The sequence below is a fragment of the Anomalospiza imberbis genome, chromosome 6, assembly GCF_031753505.1.
Source record: "Anomalospiza imberbis isolate Cuckoo-Finch-1a 21T00152 chromosome 6, ASM3175350v1, whole genome shotgun sequence".
Taxonomy (NCBI): domain Eukaryota; kingdom Metazoa; phylum Chordata; class Aves; order Passeriformes; family Viduidae; genus Anomalospiza; species Anomalospiza imberbis.
In genome coordinates, this window is record NC_089686.1 from 47,351,147 (window position 1) to 47,372,305 (window position 21,159).

At 44.6% G+C, this 21,159-nt stretch overlaps 2 protein-coding genes across 6 annotated transcripts in view; both read left to right on the forward strand.

Moving 5' to 3' along the window:
* Nucleotides 1-21,159, forward strand: part of TSSC4 (tumor suppressing subtransferable candidate 4) — a 175,152-nt gene that overhangs the window by 98,081 nt on the left and 55,912 nt on the right. The window lies entirely within an intron of this gene.
* TSPAN32 (tetraspanin 32) overlaps nucleotides 1-21,159 on the forward strand; it is a 34,768-nt gene that overhangs the window by 7,573 nt on the left and 6,036 nt on the right. Inside the window, exons 4-8 of one of the 5 annotated variants that reach the window (XR_011000191.1) lie at nucleotides 3,158-3,214; nucleotides 3,723-3,797; nucleotides 16,279-16,380; nucleotides 17,854-17,946; nucleotides 18,630-20,116. Coding sequence is in view for 3 of the 5 variants with exons in the window: in XM_068193951.1 (XP_068050052.1) it covers nucleotides 3,158-3,214; nucleotides 3,723-3,797; nucleotides 16,279-16,380; nucleotides 17,854-17,946; nucleotides 20,033-20,116 (411 nt within the window). In the remaining 2 variants the exon portion in view is untranslated. The remainder of the gene's footprint in view (nucleotides 1-3,157; nucleotides 3,215-3,722; nucleotides 3,798-16,278; nucleotides 16,381-17,853; nucleotides 17,947-18,629; nucleotides 20,117-21,159) is intronic. The other 4 variants (XR_011000192.1, XM_068193951.1, XM_068193953.1 and 1 more) reach the window with 4 other exon arrangements.

A 21,159-nucleotide genomic window follows, 5' to 3' on the forward strand; every position in this document is an offset into this window, starting at 1 on the left:
GCATCCAGTGCTGCTTGTGAGTAAGCTGGTTCCAAGAAAGTAATTGAGAATTTAAGGATGAAAAATTGTGTTCTAAAATCCAGCATTATTACAACTAAAGCTCCTCTTAAACAGGGAGAATAGCAACAGGCTTACTGACTGTCCTCCAGCCCAGGCAAACTCTGCTTTCTGGTGATCCATGGCCCATCATGCAGTCAATCCTGATTGTAAATATCCTGCAGCTTTATAGCCCCTGGAGGCCATGTCGCTATTGAAGGGGAGGAAAAGGAAGGAAAACAGAAGTTTTCCTGTTTGCATAAAGGAAAGACTCTGGCACTGGTGAGGTTTAAAGCACCATGTGTTGCTACCTGCTCAAACAGAGAAAGGGAAAGAAAAGACAAAAACGGGGAGCAACATGCCAGGTGAAATTCTCATATCTGAACTTTACGGTCTAAAACATGACTAGTATAGAGAAAAATTTGTGATCAGAATGGAGCAGATGTTCCAAAAAACTGCAGTGGAAAAAGCCTCAGTGAATACCCAATATAACCCAGTTTTTCATCAAGATTGATGAGCTAGTAGGGCCAGCACACAGCACAGGCTGTTTGCTTTATTATACCCAGGTGTAGGCCAGTGTGTAGAGGGTCCTAAATATCACTGCAGCACACTTCAGCATCTTCCTTTCTGATTTGATCTGCCTCTTGTGTGCTCTCCCTCATGGTGCAACACTTCTGAGTGTGGCATCTGTGTGCCAGTGGCAGAGCTGGTACCAAGGACAGGTTCCTCTTTTGGATTGATGTCACTGACTCATTTTTGATCTGTGGAAGGGCAAAAACATTGCATGCTTTTAGATGAACTAGGTTAGGCAGAGAGGGACACAACCTGATGGATGCCATCTGAAGTTTGCCATCCCTTTCCCTGCCCCTGGGCTCTGCAATCTGGCAGGGATCTGTCCTTTGCAATGACTAGAGCAGCACAAAAAACAGCTGGAGCAGAGCAGGGCAGAGGTCTGCTCCTTTCCTGGACGTAGGGAGTTTGGCAGAGCACAGCTAGAGAGCACAGCATGAGCTAAAAGATCCCTCCCTCATCTAATGCTTCATCAAAGGGGAAGCATCAGAAAGGTGAATTAAAAGAAACAGCAGCCAAAAGAATCCTGTGGATTCTGCCAAGTCTGTCAAAGAGAAATTGTTCCTTGCATCAAGGATGGAAGCAAGGTCATTCATAAAAGAGTAATTGATGTCTGCCTGGTGACAGCCCTCCACAGGGCTGATGTGGCTGTCTCTTCCAAAGGGAGCAGGCAGTAGCCTGTGGCTGGCTCCAAGTAGCTCCAAGGGTCTGGGAGATGGTGAACCAACCTCAACCCTTCCACATTTTGTAAGCAAACTGCACATTGCCTTTTTCTTTTTTCTTCAAATGTCTTCTAATGTAATTAGAAAGTTGCTATTCCAAAAGCCTTTTGGCTGGGAAGGGAAAAAGCAGGCTATAATTCATTTATAAGATGTTCTCGGAGCCATGTAATTGCTGTGCACCAGCTGGATGGAGGGGGAGGTTCCCAAGGGGCTGCATCTTGGTATTCCCAGAGAAACCAGACAGAAATAAAGGGAGAGCTGATGCTGAAGGACTGAGATGTGGGGTGGAGCTGAGGAAGGGAAGGTGAGAAAGAGTACTTTTATCTGCTGGGGGTTCTGGCCCCAGAGAGATGTTTTAAGTGCTGGAGCTGGTAGGGAAGGAAGGGAGAGCACAGGGGAAGGAATCTGGATTGTCACTGGCATCCTGTTGCTCATGCTCTCTGGGTTCATGGTGGATCACCTGAATTAAAACTTCAATGGAATGATATGCAGAAGAGTGGTCACATAAGTGCTGGTTTTTCCATCTGATTAATTTTCTGTTTTTTAGATTTTCTTGTCTTTGAACCTGATTTTGGTGAAAATGCTGTTTGTTTGGTGGGGAAGTTGTTGGAGGCAGTGCAAAATGCAGGGTCTGGTCCTATGAGGAGCATCCTGACGTGCCTGTGTAACCAACCTCATGTCCTCCCTTCAGTTTGTGCTGTACCTGCAGGGTTGAATCCCCCACTCCAGCTGGGTTTTGGTCTGAGATATCTTGCCCTGTGTGCTCTTCCACATCTTCATGACTTGTAACCACCTTGTCAGTGTTTGATCAGATTTTTCCTCCCATCTTCTTTAGGGTCTTGGGTAATCTCATTTTAGCTCCTGGCAAGGCAACAAGTGATCTCATCAGCTATATGGCAAGGCAGCTGCCAAAAAAATAAATGAAAGGAGAGACTGGACATACATAATTTAAGATTTTTCATAAGAGCTGTATCAGGGTTTTCCCTAGTGTCTGATGCAGAGCCTGAAACAAGATGGCCCCCAAAAAAAGTGTTGAATACCAGTGGCAGTCTTGTTCCAGGAGCAAAGTCCCCAGGCAGGGCAGAGAAACAAAGCAGATGAACAAGAGCCAGCAAAAGGATTTTACTGGCACATTCACTTTCATTTCCAGGATTTGAAGTAACACATTTTCCTTTCTTGCTGCTTATGCATGAGTTTGGAGCTTTTTTTTTTTTAACTATATCTTTTAAGCAATTTATTTTTTGGGAAGCAGAACTGGTAGAAGCAATGTTCTTCTTCCTCTCTTAAGCTTGAATTTGGTAGAATTTCATGAAAGTTTCCAAGTTATTTCAACTACATCACACAATGAAAACAGTCATAGAAAAAAATTAGAAATCAAAATAAGGTGCAGTCAGCTGGGTAAGTTTCCCACGTAATGCTGTGTTGAAAGAGGCACAGTTTAATGGAAAAACTTGTAAGGGCATTAATTTTCAACCGATGCTTATTCATCACCTTTTGTCATTCCAAGGCTAAGCTGTGGATTCATATTGGATGAGCCCATTTAGCCTTCAAAGGCTTTACAGGCACTTTTCCTTTCCTTTTTTTCTTTTAAATGTGAACAAGATCATTTGGTCCAGCTGTCACAGCAGGCGAGTGCTTTTTATATCAGGGTGTGGGATTTTTGGTCCAGATTTGTTCAAATAAAAACACAAAACATGTAACTTCCAGCTCTGCAAGCCTAAGGAAGAAGACAAAAGTCAAGCCATGTCCTGCATCGTTGTTATTGTTTAGACACTTCAGGGTCAGTTTCTGGCCTTGATTATATTTCTGTCATCCTGTTGTCTAACTAGGATGGTGCTGATCTAAGGAAAGCAGCTTGGCTGTGCAGCTGCCACCTTGCTCACAGAGTAAGTCCAACTCTTCTTCCAGAGCAGGTTGATTTCTATCTCTGTCCCAGTTATTTCCTTCTTTGTGGGCTATTCGTGTGGGTTTTCCCCTCTTTGAAGCCAGTAGCCAAGTTTTAAATGCAGGGGATTGAATCCCATGATTATGGAGCACAGTCCTGCAGCAGAAGGGAAGCATACTGTAAATACAATGTTTTATACCTCCTTTTCTTTGTCCAAGAGGAATTTGGGCAGAATGGATTAACTGCTCTGCAGGAAGCTGCCTGTTTTTTTGGTCAAACTCTTCAATTGGCCACAGTGTAATTAGAGGGCTCCTCATGGAGAACCACATTATTGTCCATCTAATTTCTTTTAAGTAACTGATCTTATGAGGGATATTAAAAGAAGATGATGCTTAAACTTTAATGCAACTTGCTCAAACAAGCATATTAAATATGTCCTGATTGTGTTTGCAAAAGGGTATTTTTCTCCCCAGGCTGTAACTGTTGGTATTTTTCCTCTTTATCCTCAGGGATTTTTCTGTTTTGCTCTGGCCTTTTGTGGATTGATCCCAGCTGCCTGCTGGAGATACACACACAGCACAGAGGTAAGTATTGGCTGCTAGGAAATACCACCACCATCTAGTCAGAGATTTTTTTCATAGCAACTATTCCTCCCATAAAAGGGACATCTGGTGTTAATTAAGCCATCCATATTGAGGTCTATCAGATCCATGCTCTGTTGCATCAGTCCTTTGAAAGATCAGGGTCACCTTCATCAGATGCCTCTTCAATGGGATCATCTGAAGGGAGAAGCCCATGGAAAACCTCATGCAGGGCAAATGCTTTGTGCTGAAGGCAAAACAAAATGCAAGTCTCCTTAGCTTTGGGATTATTTTTTTTTTTTTTGTCAGGAGATGTTTGCTTTGTTTTGTTTTAAATGAGATGCTTGACTTTTGAAAAGTCATTTCCAGCTGGTTCTAATTCCTGCTAACGTCAACTGGGAGCCTCTATTTGAAGGCCAGGAGAAGCACCCAGGAGATGTGTTTACTAACATGCAGCAGTGGTACATGAAAAACACAAGAGTGAAAAATGGTGTTTTGAGTCACTACAAAGCTGGACCAGAAAGAGAAGATTATAGGAGGCTGAATTTGGAAGAAAGTTGGGGTTTGAATTTTTAACCCAGAGCTTGCTGGTGCTGGGTAGATGGGTGATGTGGGAAATGCAAGGTGCTGGGTAAGTTGGTCTTTATTCCCCTTTTTACATCCCTGCACTCAAAAAATAGAAAATTTAAGAGACTTGGGAGTGTAAAAAAATCATGACATCTTTCTTTTGAAAGCAGAACACTAGTATTTTTGGCAAGTACCTAAATAATTCAGAGAAGTGCTTGGGACTTTGATAGGTGTTTCATGCAGTGGCTCAGTCCTTGTCTCTACTTTGCTCCTCCCCAGCCCTGGGCACGTGCCTCACCCTTCAATGTTCTGGGCACCGATGAGGATGTAACGTGAAACATCATCCCAGTCAATTAGGGATTGATGCTGCCAGCTCATCTTTTTATGGTTACATATACTGGGGGTGATCAAAGACCAGTCTGAAGTGTCAGAAGGCTGGCCTTGAGATTTCCTTCTGTGATGGAGGAGCACAACTCCATCAAAATCCCAGAGACTCAGTCCATACTAGGACTGTGGCAATTGCCTTTGCAGGCACAAGAAGCCCTGCGCTGTAATGGTTCAGTGTCCTGTGCATAAATTAAAACCCAGTCTTTCTGAAAGTGAAAGTAAAGGTTAAGGTGAGGGATAAAGTCCTGCTTCTCTAGAAAGTTTTCCCAGAGTTAGCCAGTGCCCAAAGTAGTTGAAAATCCTTTGAAATGTGCAGGTGGCCACACTGGACCAGGCTAAAGTTGTTGGCCAAGGTAGGAGCTGTTGGACAGGGAGATTTTTGGCTGACCTGCTGTTAGCCAAGGTAGCAGCATAAAAACCCAGCAAACACAAAACAATGCTTTTTCAGATGCCAGCAGCTTGTGGCCCAGGTGTCTGCTCGTGGCAACTGCTGGTGCCTTTGCCTTTAATGTTCTCCTTGGGTTTTTCCTCTGTGAATTTGTCCAACTGCTTTGGAAATGTTAGCACAACAGCATCTTGTATCTGTATGCTTAACTGGCTGAAGTGGATTCAATCAGAGCTGAGACATCCATGAAAAAATGTCTTTCCACAGCCTCTTCAATTGTTTTTTTCTTATTGTTTCAGGCAAAACTATCAACATTTATTACATTCTCACTAACAGTTTAATATGGAAATAATTTGGTTTTCATGACCAACACAGAAGGGAGCACACTTTCCTTCTTCTTCTGCTGACATTAAATTGTAGATTGAAGCACAGGCCATGTCAGTAAAGGAGAAATGGCACCAGAAACTGTCTGGTTGGCATTGTGAAATTGTGTTTTCTAAATAGATTATTTAGTTATACTGTTAATCCACATACATGGTGTAGGGCATAAAAAGACTGCAAGAAAAATGGGTTATGAACCAGAGATGTGCCATGCAAAAAATATTTTGCTGAAAATATTTAAAGGAGTATTGCTTCATATGTCTCTTAATCTGTACATCTGTTTTTACTTCAAATTTTTTCTCTGAGTGCCCTGGTCACAAATGCATCCATGGTTATGGTTAACTTTGGTAATTGGTTGGGTTTCTATAAGCAAAACAGCTTCCACTAGGCAAAATTAGGGGGTTTTGTAAAATGTTGACTTTCTGGGCAAACAAAACCAGGAGTGTTTCTGACAATAGGAAAAAAAATACCCTTAGAGACCATCTGATGTTTCTCTGCTTCCTAAAATCCAAGGAAAAGTAGGGAATATAAATGAGGAAGATTTAATTAGAAGTGTCACTTATAGAACGTGTAAATTTAGTTTCGACTGAAAAGTAACCTGTCTCACTAGAGAGAGAAATGCAGATGTGAGAGAAAAATACAGGTGACTGAAAGAAATGCACATGTGTCTGCTCCTCCAGAATAGGAGGACAGTGATACAGAAAATTGAATTAAATAGGGATAAGACTTTTGAAGTCTCATTATAGAGCTGTTTGTTTGCTTGTCGTTCTCAAAAGAAAGAACTAAATTCAAGCAGGTATCCTGTGCTGCCTACTGCATGTCAGTACTCTCAAAAATAGTTAATTGTGGTAATCTGGGGGGAGAAAATCAAACCCAGCCTGATGGGATGTACACAGCTATCAAGAAAGGAACAGAACTGAGGATGTAAAACTGAATATGGATGAGTATGGCCATTACACGTGCCTGAATCACTAAGAGCACCGAGGGGTACTGCCCCCATGTTCATGACTAGAATAAAAATTTCAATTTTCCCATGAAAAATACATTCATTTTCCATGCCAGACATAAAATTAGGCTGTTCATTTAGGAAATGCCAGCTGGGAGCTGGTGTCAGTAGTTCCTGTCCTCTCCTTCCCTGCTGGCAAGGTGCCGAACACAGGCAGCACTGAAAACAGAGTCCTCCCCTCCCTTTGCAAGCTGGGGATGGGAGGTCTCCCCTGCACTGATCCATGGCAGATGCTTCAGTGGTTTACTCCTGTTGGAAAAAAAAAAAAGATTAAAGAAAAAAAATCTACTTTTTCTTCATAAAGCAGAACCCTCTCACAGAAAATCATCTGAAATGGTAAACCCCAATACTCAGTTGAAAAATTGTTTTCATGGTATTATCAAGAGACAATAGGTAGAAATGTAGTTTGAATATGATGAAAAGATGCCCTTTTTGCCTTTGTGGCTCTTTTAGGGTCTTTTTTACAGTACTTCCTACAGAGAAGCTGGACAGGGAGAAAGGAGGAGTTATTTGTAAATATTTCATATTCTCAGACCTGGGCACTGTAAACAAAATTAATCTTCCAATTTCCCATTCTTTTCTGCTTTCATGACTTACTGTAGCTTCTGGATGAATTCTTTCAGACAGATGTCAAATGTTTTAATTTCAAGTTATCTGCATTCCAGATGGACTCGACATCACCATAGTCTGTTTTCTTGTGCTGTATGCCAGACATGCAGCAGTCATGAACCTGAGATTTATCATGCTTTATCCCAAAAGGTTGCATCCCAATTGTTCCTCCTCTCAGTGGGAGATGTGGTCTTGGTAGGGAAGTGTTGCAAACCTGTCTGAGGAAGGACAGTGGCACAATCAAGGGGGATGAGAGACTGACGTGCATGGGAGGGCAGAGGGGATGTGATGACCTCTATGCAAGGTCTTTGCTGGAACTGCTGTGGTAACCACAGAAATCATGAGGTTTTCGGGTGGTTTTCAGCCACATTAGGAAGTCCTGGCTTCTGAAGCTGAAGAGCTGTGTCTTGTTTTCCAAAGTTATTTTTGGGGCAGTTTCTCTCCCACAAACTGCTGTCTGTTTAAGTGAGGTCCCTCTGTCATTCACAGCATGGCCAAAAAGAGCAGGGATGTGGAATGCAGCGAGGGATGTAGGAGAGACATGCCACATCTAGCGCAGCTGGTGGGGAGGGCTGCTGCTTCCTCCTCCTGCTCCCCAGCTTCCTTTCTCTCCTCACGCATTAACTGCTGCTTTACAAACATGTCTGCAGAGGCTGGAGCAAAGCTGTACTTGCAGCTGCCATAGAGAAGATTTGGTATCCTTACTAACCAACACAAAACCAGAATCATTAAGGTTGGAAAAGACTTTAAGATCATTGAGTCCAACCTTTGACTGTCAGCTAGATCAGAGCACTTAGTGCCATGTTCAGTTATTTCTTGAGCACTTCCAGGGACGGTGACTCTACCACCTCCCTGGGCAACCCATTCCAATGCCTGACCACCCCTTCAGTGAAGAAATTCTTCTTCATGTCCAGCCTGAATCTGGAACAGCTTGATGCTCTTATGCTGTCACTTGTTGCCTAAGAGATGAGACAAACCCCCACCATGCTATAAGCTCTTTCTAGGTAGTTGCAGAGAGCAATAAGGTCTCCCCTGAGCCTCCTTTTCTCCAGGCTAAACTACCCCCAGTTCTGTGTCACTGAATTTCCTCTCCAGACCCTTCACCAGCTCCATTGCCCCTCTCTGGACGTGCTCCAGTACTTCAATGTCTTTATTGCAGTGAGGAGCCCAGCACTGGGCACGGCCATCCAGATGTAGCCCCAGCAGTACACAGTACAGAGGGGCAATCACTGCCCTAGCCCTGCTGGCCACACTATTTTTGATACAAGCCAGGATGCCCTAGGCCTTCTTGACCACCTGGGCACATGCTGGCTCATTGTCAGCTCTTACCCAGCACCCCCAGGTCCTTTTCCACTGGGCCCCTTTCCAGGCCCTGTTATCTAAGCCTGTAGTGCTGCATGAGGTTGTTGAGCTCACTTGACCAAAGTACAGGGCCTGGCACTTGGCCTTGCTGAACCTGAGGTTCTGGGCCCTGCTGTGAAAGAGGCCAGAGGAGTTTCTATTCCACATCAACTTCTGCTATTCCCTTTCTCTGCAACAGCTCCTTCCAGTAACCCTGTAGCCCTGGCCCCATAAGCCGGGATGGTAGGGTGAGTCAGTGACACTAAAATTGCTGCAACATAGAATGAGTTTTGCAACAGAATGAGCATTTTAATTACAGAGAATTATTCATAGGTAAAAGCGTAAAATGGATTAAATTACAATTTCCCAACTCAGGAATTTGAAATTGGTGCAAATAGTTGTCCATATTTCTGTAAAGGCCTGATTCCTCATGTCCTCTGAATGAAGAGGTTGTTTGAATTTGCACTAGTTGCAATGATATGGTAATCTCTTAATTATCAAGTGGTTTCTCAGGTTGCTGGGTGATTTCAAAATGAGTTTCACCTGTGGCTTTTGGCTCCACATAAGTGGAAAGGCATTAGCCCCTCTGTGCTGTGCTGCTTGTACTTCAAGAATAAATGCAAGGATTTAGCTTTTTATGGGCAGGGAATTAATACAAACCATTTGTCTATATGATGATTCTCCTGCAGCCTTGTTCTGCTTCCTTCAGAGAAACTTGTCTGCTGTCCCCTCCTCATGCTGGGAAGTGGAAATGGAGTCTTCCATGCTTTGTTAGCAAGCAAGGTGGTACCTTTTGAGATGGTGATTTTCTAACCCGTTAGAAAGCCTGGAGTATACAGCTGGAATTAACAGTTGCAGCTGTTAAATAACAAACATTGCCACACCTGGGTCTTCTTGATCAAAGCAACTTCCCTCCTCCCTTCTCTGCATATGGAACCAGCACTGGTCTTCTGTCTGTGGGTCTCCCTTCCAAGCAGCACCTTTGCAAAGCCAGAGGCAGCATTGCCTGGTTCTCTAGGAGGGAAATCATCTCTTACTGTGCATAAAACCTGCACAAGGATCTCATTTTTGCAGGTATGTAAGGAACAGCCCATCACTTCCCAGTTAATTTCTTAAGTGGGACTGTGGAGGTCCTTCCTCTGTGGATTTTCTAGGGTGTGTTTGTGTCTGTCATTGCTGCCTCTGGTGTGTTGGTGCAAAGTCTTGCAGGGACTTAAATGATTAAATGCAGGCTGAAATCCTAGAGATTTTAATGGGATTTAAACATAAGCTGTAGGTGTGCTCAGGTGTTTTCTGAAACCAGACTGAAGCATACAGGTAGGTTCCTTTTGGGCTTTGATGCAGGGGGGCTGGATTAGGATTGTAGCTTCTCACAGGGGTCTTCCAAGAGTATTTACAAAATCACTGATGTTGCTGTGAAAACACTGTGAACTATCTGACATGCTCCTTGCTTTTACTCTTAATCTAGGAGGCACAATCGTTTTAAAAGCACCGAGCTTTTCCCAGTCTCTGAACTCCATGGGAAAAACAAAAATGGGGGGAAACCCCTCCCTCTTCCTTAACGTTTTTAAATACTGTGCCTTTTTCCCAGTGTTTATGTTCTCACCACCCAGTGGCAGCCCGCTCCCCCCAGCGAGACACTGCTCTCCTTTGTCTGAGCCTCCACACAGGCATTTGCACTCATGGGTTCTATAATTTATGGCTGCCCCAGCGCTGAACCCACGCGGCCCTGTTTCTGCTGCTTTCTGTGGCAGCGCTGGAGCTGCAGCTCCGGTCTCCAGCAGCATCAGCCGTGGCACCTGAGGCCCCTCAGACGGTTGCCATTGCTGCTGCACATCCAACCTTCCTGCACCTGTAGGATGCTCACCACAACAGGACAGCCACTGCCCACTCAGAGGGGACAGGGCTGCCCCAGGACTGGCTCTGTTGCTGATATCACTGGTTTATAAGCTAAAACTGTTTGTTTTCAGTGTTGTTCAGTGCTTTCTGTTGGGAAGCAATCTTGCCTGGCACTGGTTTCAAGTGCTACAGGCGAAGGCTCAGGGATGGCTGAGATAATTTGACCACAGTTTTGTGGAGGGGGTGTTCACAAATTGCTGTGTTGTATGTTTTGAAAGACAGAGAAAGAGTCAGTGTGGATCCTTGCAGCTTGTTGGCTTTGCAGTTCTGTTATAAAATGGACTGAAAATTTAAAGTTTTTTTTTTAACAAAAAACAAAACAAAACAAAAAAAAACCCCAAAACAAAAAAACAGTCAAAGAGCAAACATAAAAAAGCTAATCCAAAAAACTTCCAAGAGGACCTTGATATACTGGTGACATTCACAGATGTGCAGCCATAGATTTGGAGGATTTAGGGGAAAAAATCCTTGTTGATATTGATTAACTGCCTGCCTGGGTTTTCTGTGCTTCCCTATAAGGCATCTAGTGCTCTGTAGTGCTCTGTCACAGACACAGAGCAATGCTACATCTGAGTAGCACAAAGGTGGCCTCTGGGTTTTATGGCTTGGCTGAGCATGAGGCTGTGATGTTCCCCTGCCCATGGGCCAAGAGGGATGTGTAGCACCCACACAGCTACAATCTGCTGTTCTTTTGGGGATGTAGAGATAGGAAATGAGGAGGTGAGCAGTGTAACAGCTCAGCACTTTCTCATGTTTTAAATGTTTTGTGTAAGAATGGAATGGAAGTGCTGAGGCTGGAAAGAAAGAGTTTTTGCTTTTTCTGAATTTTTTGTTCCACAGCAGTTTTTTGCCTGTCATCTTCTGTGTATATAGCAGAAAGTAGAGGGAAGCCCATAGGGTTTGGCTTGGGGGTTTTTAAATGTATGTATGTATAGATAGATAGAAAATCTGTATGCATATACAGATCTGGGGGAAAAAAAAAGGTGAAACCATTTGGCTAAAAGCCTCATCTGGATCTTGTGGCATCAGTGGTCTCCAGTGACCACTGTCAGTCAGAGGGGTAGTAGCACCTTCTTATTTTGTGCCATTTTCCACGGGAGATCTCAAAGACTGCTCTGATTTGCAGCACTGGCTGGATTTCTGCATCTGGGAATGACTGGCTAGAGGAAGGCTCTAAAGGAGACAAGCTGATACGCAGTGAAGGAAATAAAAATGTTCAGCAAGCTGCAATGACTGTGTTAGATGGGACTTGGTTGAGCTTGAATGGGGGAAGCTCATCTTACCATGTGTTTGATCCATGTGATGGAAGTTGCTCTGTAACCTGACTAATGCCCCCAGAGTGGCTTTCTCTCCTCTGTTTCACTGCAGTTGTATCATTGCTTTACCTAAACCCAAGCTGTTGCATCTGCCACCACCCCTCTTTCTGACACGCTGTGATTACATGAATTTCTGCACACTGGGGAGGAAAGGGAAGACAGAGACAGCAAAATGCAGAAATGTTTTTCTTCCTGGAACAAGGAAGAGTTTTGACTGAGTTCACTACTTTATTCCAGTTCCACTTCTTAACCGTCTAGCTTGCGGTTCATAGCTGAGCGTGAGAGTCGGCAGTAGCCACCTCTAGAGGGACATTTCTGAGTGAGGCTGGTGAGTGCATCCTCTGGTGATGCTGAAAGAACATGAAGTGCTGAGGTTGCAGTTTCTTCTGAGCCTGCGCTGCATCTGCTCAAGGCACAAAGACCCATAGGAGATGAGGATCCTCCTCCTGCTTCCCACGCTTGTCTTCCTCCTCTGCTGTGTCAAGAGTGTTCCTGTTTATTAGAAAGGAGGAAGGTGGTTTTGTCTTTGAGACAATCCTGATATCTCCTTTCACTATGTTCTCCTTGAGCTTTGCAGAGGGATTTTTACCCAACAGCAGTTGCAAAGGTGGTTCATTAAGATTCAGACCATTGTTCTTGGTACAAGTCTACATTAGTTTCCACCTAAGTGACACTTCCAGGTTGCCTAGACACAGGCATTCACTGGCAGCAGGATTGGGATTCATTGGCATCTTTGGCTTGCAAAGGCATCAGGAACTGAAGGCAGACCTTGTCTCATCTTTCTGTTCCAAATCCAATTACAGGTAAAACTTATCCTGATAAATAAACTAAGTCAAAAATGTCAGTTTTCCTCTTGAAGGAGGTCAGGTGGAAATTTGCTTTAGTTTTAATAGCCAAAGGCAAGAACTCTAATTGCTTAGAGTACATATCTTCCTGCAGTCATACATTCTCCTTCTTGGAGTATAAAGGATTTAGAGGATGATAAATAATCTCAAAATTCCTTTTTTCTTTTACTTAAGGTGAAAAATGGTACTTACTGAGTCAGTTGGAGTCAGCTGCATCCATTTCAGTGGCGATTTTCCATTTGTTGTATCCAGCAACCCATCAATATAATTCCTAAATGAATATTTCATTAAGGAATGCAGACAGAAGTGAGAGGCAGCAATTATTTACCTGATTTAGAGCTGGAACATTTCACCCAGCTTCTTCCAGGAAAAGAATTACTGTAAGGTGTGACCTCCATATCACTCAAGCTGGAGATTTTTCTTAACCAAAGCCCAGCTGATGCTTTAGCTTCAGCTCATGGTGTTTCTTACTGATGAGCACTGCAGGCTTAGTCTTCCTCCAAGGGAGAGCTTTGTCCAGCAGAACTCTTCCAGCAGTGGATCACAGCATATCACAAGAACAGGAAAATCCACTTGACTGTTATGATGTTTATGTGTGGGAGGAGTGAAAGACCTTTCAAAAAACAGATGGACTTTCTCTTCTCCAGCTGTATCAGCCCATTGTGTGCTAATTACTCTTTAAGTGATGGGGCACAGCTCTTTATCTTAAAGTACATTATTAACAGCATCAGTGTAAGCACTCAAACTCAACAGTCATCCTGTTGCTTAAATGTGAGAGAAAGCACCCTGAGTATTTTTAATATTTTTTCCCCCAACAACCAGTGTAAGATACAGAAAAAGAAAATTGTCTTGAGGCAATGGACTTAAAGTTGCCCATCAGGGGAGTGTGTGATGGGAATCTGTTGAGGATGGCTATTGAGTACAAAGCAGTGCTGCAGTCTAGCTCTTCACTGTGTTTGGAGCTGGATCAATGGAAAATATGGGCATTAACTTCTGCTGGATGTAGCAATGTTGCAAATAAGTCATGAAACCACCTGGTGACTGTCTCACGCTTTCAGGCTTTAATTTTTACATCATCAGGCATGCATGAGCAAGCACAATATTTTGGGCTGGATAGATGCTGCCGTGCATGACCCATGCTTCAGAGCTTGGCTGCAGTTCTGAGTATAAACATAACCCCATCCCTGGCAGCTAAGTGTGGTGTTTTGCTCTCCTACGTCTTCTCTTATTAAACCAGACCTCTTGTATGCTGTGTGGCACAGTCTTCTGCACAGAAGGAAACAGCCAGTGATAAATACTGAGATTTTCTACTATCTACCTACCTCTGAAGCATTTAAATGTGAAAGCTGCCTGCAGTAGTCTTTGAAAACAGACCATTATGTTGTATGAAAACAGCAGTTTTTCCCTCCAAAATCAAATGATCCTAGCAAAAATCAGAAAGAGGATGTGGTGGAACTACAAGCAATTCAATCTTTAAAAAATGGATTTAGAGTTTGATATTCCCTTACTAGGATTTGAATAGCCTATTCAGATAATGTCTGGATATAAATGCTAGATATAATTGCTAGATAGAAATGCTGAGAATGAATAATCAGCAAATTGTACTCTTAGGCTTGCCCAGACACACATTCTAAAAGGAAATTATTGCTATTAAACATTTTCCATGTAATGACTTATGTTTTCAGCTCTTGGAGGCTGCTTGACAAAATGAGAAGAAAAAAATCAGTAGGTAACTGAGAAGTCAGCTCACAAGCAAGCTCAGAAATGGTGCAGGTGAAGTCTTTAGTAGTCATTATGTACCTGGAGATTACTATCATAATTTCCATCACTGTAGCTGAGCTGGCTGTGAAATGATGACTGCTTGTGGTTTCTTCAATTACTGTTGTCAACAGCAGAAATAATTTTCAGTCACTATTTTGTTATGGGAATCTTGTTCCTTCAGTTCTTTCCTATCCACTCTTATCCTTCAAACAGGTACCTTGCCCAGATTTCAAGAGACCTTTAGAAAGTAGTTAAACTTCTGGATTGTTTTCACCCCTTGAACCCTTGCTTGAACACAGCCACTTGCTTGGACCCTTTTATTTTTCTCTTTTTAAGTCATCCAATTTTTGATGAAAGCTCAGTATCCTGACCCTCATGGTAAATATGAAAAGTCAAATATTTTACATGCAGCACTGTTTCCCTTACCAAAACACATATGTATGTTGTCACGGCACATAATAATTTTATTCCTACATCTTAGACTGTGATGAGGATATTCAAAAAGTAATAATCTCTTACGTTAAGAAACCTGCTGCTCTGTTGTTCCTTTCTCCACAAGAGGAGCTCAAAAGATTATTCTTTTTTCATTTTTCTTAATCAAATTCTTCAGTGGAAATGGACGTTCTTTTTATTGAATTCGTTTATTTAATTGCTGCTTCTGGAAAGCTATTTCATGGCCCACAAGAAGTCAGAAAATCTTGGATATTTTCCTTTTTATTGGGTTATAAGGTTTGCTGTGGGGAAGATTGGTGCAGAAGTCATCTAGAAATCTAGTCTTACTGTTGAACCCATCTCACTTTATGCACTCTGATACACGAGGGGGACAAAAGGAGCATCCTCCTTTCTCACCTCTGTGGGACAGCTCAATGTCACACATTTTCTATGGAGTATTTTTTTTCTTGGCCCGTAATATCTGAGCTCTGTCTGTCACTGGTCACTCTTATGCCACGTTGATAGCCATGGAAAATATTTTTATGTGTGCTTTCAAACTCTATTCCTGGAGGCACAGAGCCAATCTGGATACAAATAATCTTCTCAATCCCCCCTTGCCTCCCTGGTTATCACCCTCTGTTTGTTTCTTGTGTTTTGGACAGCTGGGCAGGAACAGAGCAATGTTGCAGTAATAGATGTAACCACCTTGAACGATCCTGGTTTCACCCCTGAGCAGAGAGTGGTGGAGTTTTATGCCTTAGAGGAATTTCCAAGTGTGAGCCCTTAGACTGAGCTGCAGAGCCTCACTGAGAGATGGCTCTGTTGTCAGAGACTTCCCTGCGTGGCCACCTGCTCTGCCTGTCTCTCCCATTGATTTTCCCTCCTGAAAGACAAGCACTGACTGCAGGCCCACTCAGACCGGTGCTGCTGAGGAAGCAAGGGAAAATGAAAGGAAGAAATAAGGTTTTGACTCCAGGCACTGAAGGCAACTGTCATATTTTTTTCCTCTGACACCCGAGTGGGAGTTGGCTGGGATCTGTCAAGCTTCAAGTTCTCACACATTTAGTAAATATTTAGGGTCTGACTCACCACTGAATCACTCCTGTTATTTTTTCTTTTTTTTTTACTCTGTTCAGACAAATGGCTCTGCCACTTAGATAAAACCAACACTGTGAGGTCCTCTCACTTTTTGTTTTTTAGCATCTCATGGTCATGTGTGCCTGTCCTCACAGTACCACCTTCAGGATGGGGGGATGGCACCAGCCCTGGCTGGCAGAGGGACTCAGAGGCACACTGGTTGCAGGCACCCGAGCTCTTCTCTGACACGAAATCCAAAACTGGCCAAAAGCTCCAGACATCAGCTGGTGAGACCCCAGCTCCTTAGTGCCTGGTGGGTCACACACCAGCTCCTGCTGCTGCCTGGGGGTCATTTTAGTAGCTGCACTGCTTGTATTGCTATACTTGGGAGAGCTTCTGTGGAAATGAAGAGCACAATTCCCTCCAGAGACGACTGTGATCAGTGTTTTGTATGTACAGAGCTCTGCATTCATTGCAGGTGGAAGACAGCATGATGGATGTGTATGATTTCGTGTATGAGGAGGTGAGGAGGAACATCTCCAGCTTCAGGAGGCATGAGCTGACAGCCATCCATGAAGCAGTAAGTTGTCTTTTACCTGCAGGAGAAAACCTTGCCCTGGGGTATCTTCCTGAGGGTTTTGGCAGGCTGGGGCTGACACCTGTGCTCTGTCTTGCAAATGCTGCAATGCCATTTTCCCTCAAGAACTGAGTCCTCCAGCCTGCTGTGGAGTCTGCTCCTCCCTTCTTATTCTTCCTTTCTCAGATCTGACCAACCAGATTAACAACAGGAAGAAAGGGTCACCTCTCTGAGCATCACTTTGGTGCAAGATCTGCAAAGCTTCTGCCCTGCAGCTGCCATCTCAGCAGCCCCTGTGACTTGCTCCCTATCTGTGGTGTAAGAGTGTAGCTATGCACCTGGTCAAGTAGAGAGGAGGGGGCAGGAATTCCACATAGTCCAGCAGTAGTATTTGCACGTGGTTATTCCTATTTATCCTCAAGTTTGTATCTGAAGAGTACTGGAGGCTACACAGCCTCTTACAGAGCTGGAGACTGCTATCAGGCTCCCAAAAACCACTACCCAGGATGCTGTTGGCCTGTGTAGCTCAGCAGGTAGGCAAGGGTGGTTACACAGAGCACAGGGAGGACACTTGCCCCCAAAGCCACAGGAGATGAGTGAGGATGTGATGTCCCCCACAGTGAGAAACTCCCAAGTCCCTGCTGAGTAAAGGAGATGCCATTCCCTCGCACAGCAGGGCTTGTTTGGGGAGTGAGTTCATGGCACACACAAGGCTGGATGGGGAGGTCAGCTCTGCTCAGCTGTTTCCAGACACCTCCCACACAACTCCTTGTGTCCTTCTGTGTTTTAAATCATCATAACAAGTACTTTTCAAAGCTGTTTCTATCTGTGCATCTCAAAGCACAGAAGAGGTCAAATGTTCCTTTTTGCAGCGGTGGTGGCCCTCAGAGCCATGCCCAGGCATGGAATGCTTGCTTTCAGGGCTGTGGAGCAGCACTCCCAGGGTCCCATTTGAAAAGGAGAACCAGGCACAATGCCTGGCTTCACTAGTTGCTTATTTTAGTTGCCACTTGAATTGATGGAGAAGCAGTCTTTCTACTCCTGTTTTTTTTTTTTTTTTTCCTTCTGCCAGAGCTCCAAACTTCCCAGTGCACCACAGCTATAGGAAACCAGCTTGCCGGTGGGTTCCTACCCGAGATCCCCTTGGCCCATAACAAGCACTGGAAACATGAGTCTGTGGATCCCTGGACTTTCTGGAGCAGCCACTGTGAGCATTAATATGACCACAGAGGAAAGGCTGAGTCCCACTCCCAGGCAGCAGTCCTGGCAGAGCATGAGCAAGTTTGAGGCCAGATCCGTCCACCTCCCCTGAATTTAGCCTGCATTGCTGCAGTTGTTGATTCCTACGTGCTTTGCTCCTTGCCACCCTGGTTGGATAGCCCTGCCTGGGGCAGCAGGGGCCCATTGCCAGCACCTCCTGCTGCAGCAGCTGGTAGCAAGGGGAGAGCAGCTGGCAAACTTCTCCCTCTCTTGCAGTTCCTTTGCTGTGGGAAGCACTCTCCTTTTGGGGACACAACCAATGTTGAGAACAAGACATGCCCACCTGACCAAGTGCATGATGAAGGACAGGTAAGGGAAAGGATTCTCCCACACCATATTGGGGTTGTGCCTCTACTTTCTAGCTATCAAAACCTCACTGGTGCTAAAGTGTTAATGAGAATTGTGCTTTTTGATGGTTTGGGGTTGGAACAGGTTGGGATTTGTTTTGTTGGGGTTTTGTTGTTTCAGTAACACTGGACACAGTATGGGAGTAGTGTGTTCAGCTCTGGGGTCCAGCACAGGAAGGACATTGACCTGGTGGAGCAAGTCCAGAGGAGGCCACCAATAGGATCAGAGGGATAGTGCATCTCTCCTGCAAGGAATGGCTGAAAGGATTGCTTCTGTTCATTCTGGAAAAGAGACAGCATGGAGGTCACCTAATTGTGTCCTTCTAGAAAAGGAGAAAGATGGAGAGGGACTTTTTGCAGGAGGATGTAATGACAGGACAAGGGGGAATGTCTTGAAACTGACAGTAGTTTCAGATTTAATACTAGGAAAAAATTATTTACTGTGAGGATGGTGAAGTACTGGCACAAGTTGCCCAGACAATTTAAGAATTCCCCATCCATGGCAGTGTTTAAGGCCAGATGGAATGGAGCTCTGAGCAACCTGGTCTAGGGAAAGGTGTCCCTGCCCATGGCTGGGGGGTTGGAACTGGATGGGATCTTTAAGGTCCCTTCCAACCCAAATCATTCTATGATTCTGTCAATTAGGAGGAAGAGCCCTGGCGGATCAGCAGGTCTCAGACCCACAGATGCAATTTCCTTCACTGCTCTAGAAAGCTTTCAAAATACTTGTGTTTGCAGCCTGTCGCCTCCCTCCAACTTCCTGCTCATCTCCTGTGTTTGCAGAGAATGTGAGATATCACAGGCATGTATCAGAGCACAAAGAAAACTGTTTGACTTTTCCACATGACACTAATTTCTGACACTTAAAATGTGTTCCAGTTAACAGCAAATGTGGATTTTGATGTAATTCCTTTTTCTCCAGGGCATTAAATAGGTATTAAAATGAGAAGCTCATGAAGCAAGGTGATGGTGCCCCGCAGTAGCCTCCTCAAGTACTCTTCATTCTGGCTCTTTCAAGTATTTCAGTGAGGCTGCTGGGGAAGCCACCAGTATAAGACTGTTGTGCACTGAAGCTACAACTTCATACTCTCTGAGCATATCTATTGTATGATTATGTTTCTTCCACCAGAGAAGATAAAACCACCAGCATCAATATATGGTGTTTCTAGGAAAAATAAAGCCACGCCGCTGCAGTGATACAAACACGTTGTCGGGTGAAGATGTCAAGTGCTAACAGCACGCGTGATGCACAGGCGCACGTCAGCACGCAGGGGCAGCGTTTCAAAGCACAGCCTCCAGGAATGTCACATCCCAGGGCAGGGTGGAACTCGGCTCAAAGAGCAGGAAGGGAGAGCAGAACAAAGCTGGGCACCGTATGGGCAACTCATTCCTCCCACTTAGTGGTCTGTTTTCCTCGCTTGGGAGCCGGGGAAGTGAGTGGGAGGATGTGCTTTGTGTAACACAGGAAACTGCAGAGTTTGGTGGCCACACAACATGCACTCCTGCCTTTGAACGCTCTTTCCTCGTTCTGCAAATCCCTTCATCAAGGGCATGCTCTTGCATTTCTGAAATGGCTGTCTTGGCTAACAGCTCGGGGATTTCTGTGAGGCCATTGGTATGCTTAAGGCTAATGTATATTAATGCTTGCAGCACCTCGCAAAATCAAGCTGTTCATTAGTAACCTTGGGGAATGCATTTGGCATTGGAGATCTGCTCTGCTTTTCTATCTTTCCATTTCCTTCTTTCCATTTTTCAGTGAAAAGAAAAAAACCTTTTCTTGCCCACACTTAAGCACACATCTCCCACAGTCCAAAATGCATCATACCAATAAAATTGTAGGTGTGTTGTAGTAACGGAAAAGATACCACAGATGTTTGTCTTCCCAAGCTGCAGCAGCAGCAGAAAAAGGGAGAACTGCCCAGCTGTGCAATGCCGCACCCCTTTTTGCCTCCTGTTCTCTCTGAGGCTGTGGAAGTGCTGTTGTGGGGATAAAGCCCCCCACCAAGTTGTTGCTGTGCTGCAAGGGGTATTTGTTTCTCTCTTCCCAGGACTGCCTGCGAGAGATCCAGGACTTTCTGAAGAAGCACATGGACTTTGTCTTCTCGCTCCTGGGCATTGCCATTGGCTTCACGGTAAAAGTGTCTGTCCTTTCACATTTTGGCCCTGAAAGGCATGATCCAGTGAGGGAAAAGTATTTTAAATTAGCTACTAGAAGCTAGAATTTTGTGTGATTTTGGATGCTGGCAGCAGAGAAACAAGCAAGTTTGGACTTGGAGTCCAAGTGGTGGACTCCATGGAAATTGGGAAAGGGTCAGGAATCTGGCCAGGTTGATAGGTGAGGAGTTTTCCTGCAGGAAGATGCTCGCTGCAATTTTTGTGCCCTAACAAGGCATGGCATCTAGGAGTGGGCAGCAGGCTGCAGCAGCAGTTGCATTTCATCCACTCAGGCTTGCCTGCGTGACTCCTCCTGCGAGTGAGAGACCATGTCACCTCGCTGGGGGCTTGTGGATTATGTAGGAAGCCAGCAGCAATGGTAGAAAAGGAGATGCAGTAAAGCCTTCATATTTTAGGAAACTTGCTACCTCCTAGATCACCCTGGGAAGTTGCTTGTGCAGGAAGAGCTGGAAGGTCTTGAAAGCTGCTGAGCACCAGCAGTGGAGCTGGAGAGCTGTGCGGAAGGGGAAGGTCTCATCCTATTAATGACCGCTATGAATCCGATGGGGGCCATCTCAGGCAATGTGTGGGTAAATCACAGGCTCATAAGGAGCAGGCTGCAAAGGAGAGGGAAAGAGGGTGTTGTCTGGGCTCCCAGGTTCTGTCTTTGAAGGAGTAACATGCAGAGGAGGGGTGAAATAATCTTCAGATGATGGCTCATGTAGAAAGGCTCTGCAGTTAATTTTGGGGAGAACAAAAGAGAATATTAAATGCTGCAAGAGAAGCATGTCTTTCAGTGGTGAGGAAGCTCTGGGGCTGCATGGGGATGGTCTCTTTGGAGATGGAGAGGGCCCCTAATTAAAACCAGAATTCTTGTTTGCCCACCCACCCACTGCTTGGCAGAGGTGTATCACTGTAATTACCTGTACACAAGGACTCTGAATGTGTGGTGATGCACACCAGAGAACAGCATGTGCCGGGAGACTCTTTTCTCCACCATGAAGGCCGATTTGAACTGCTG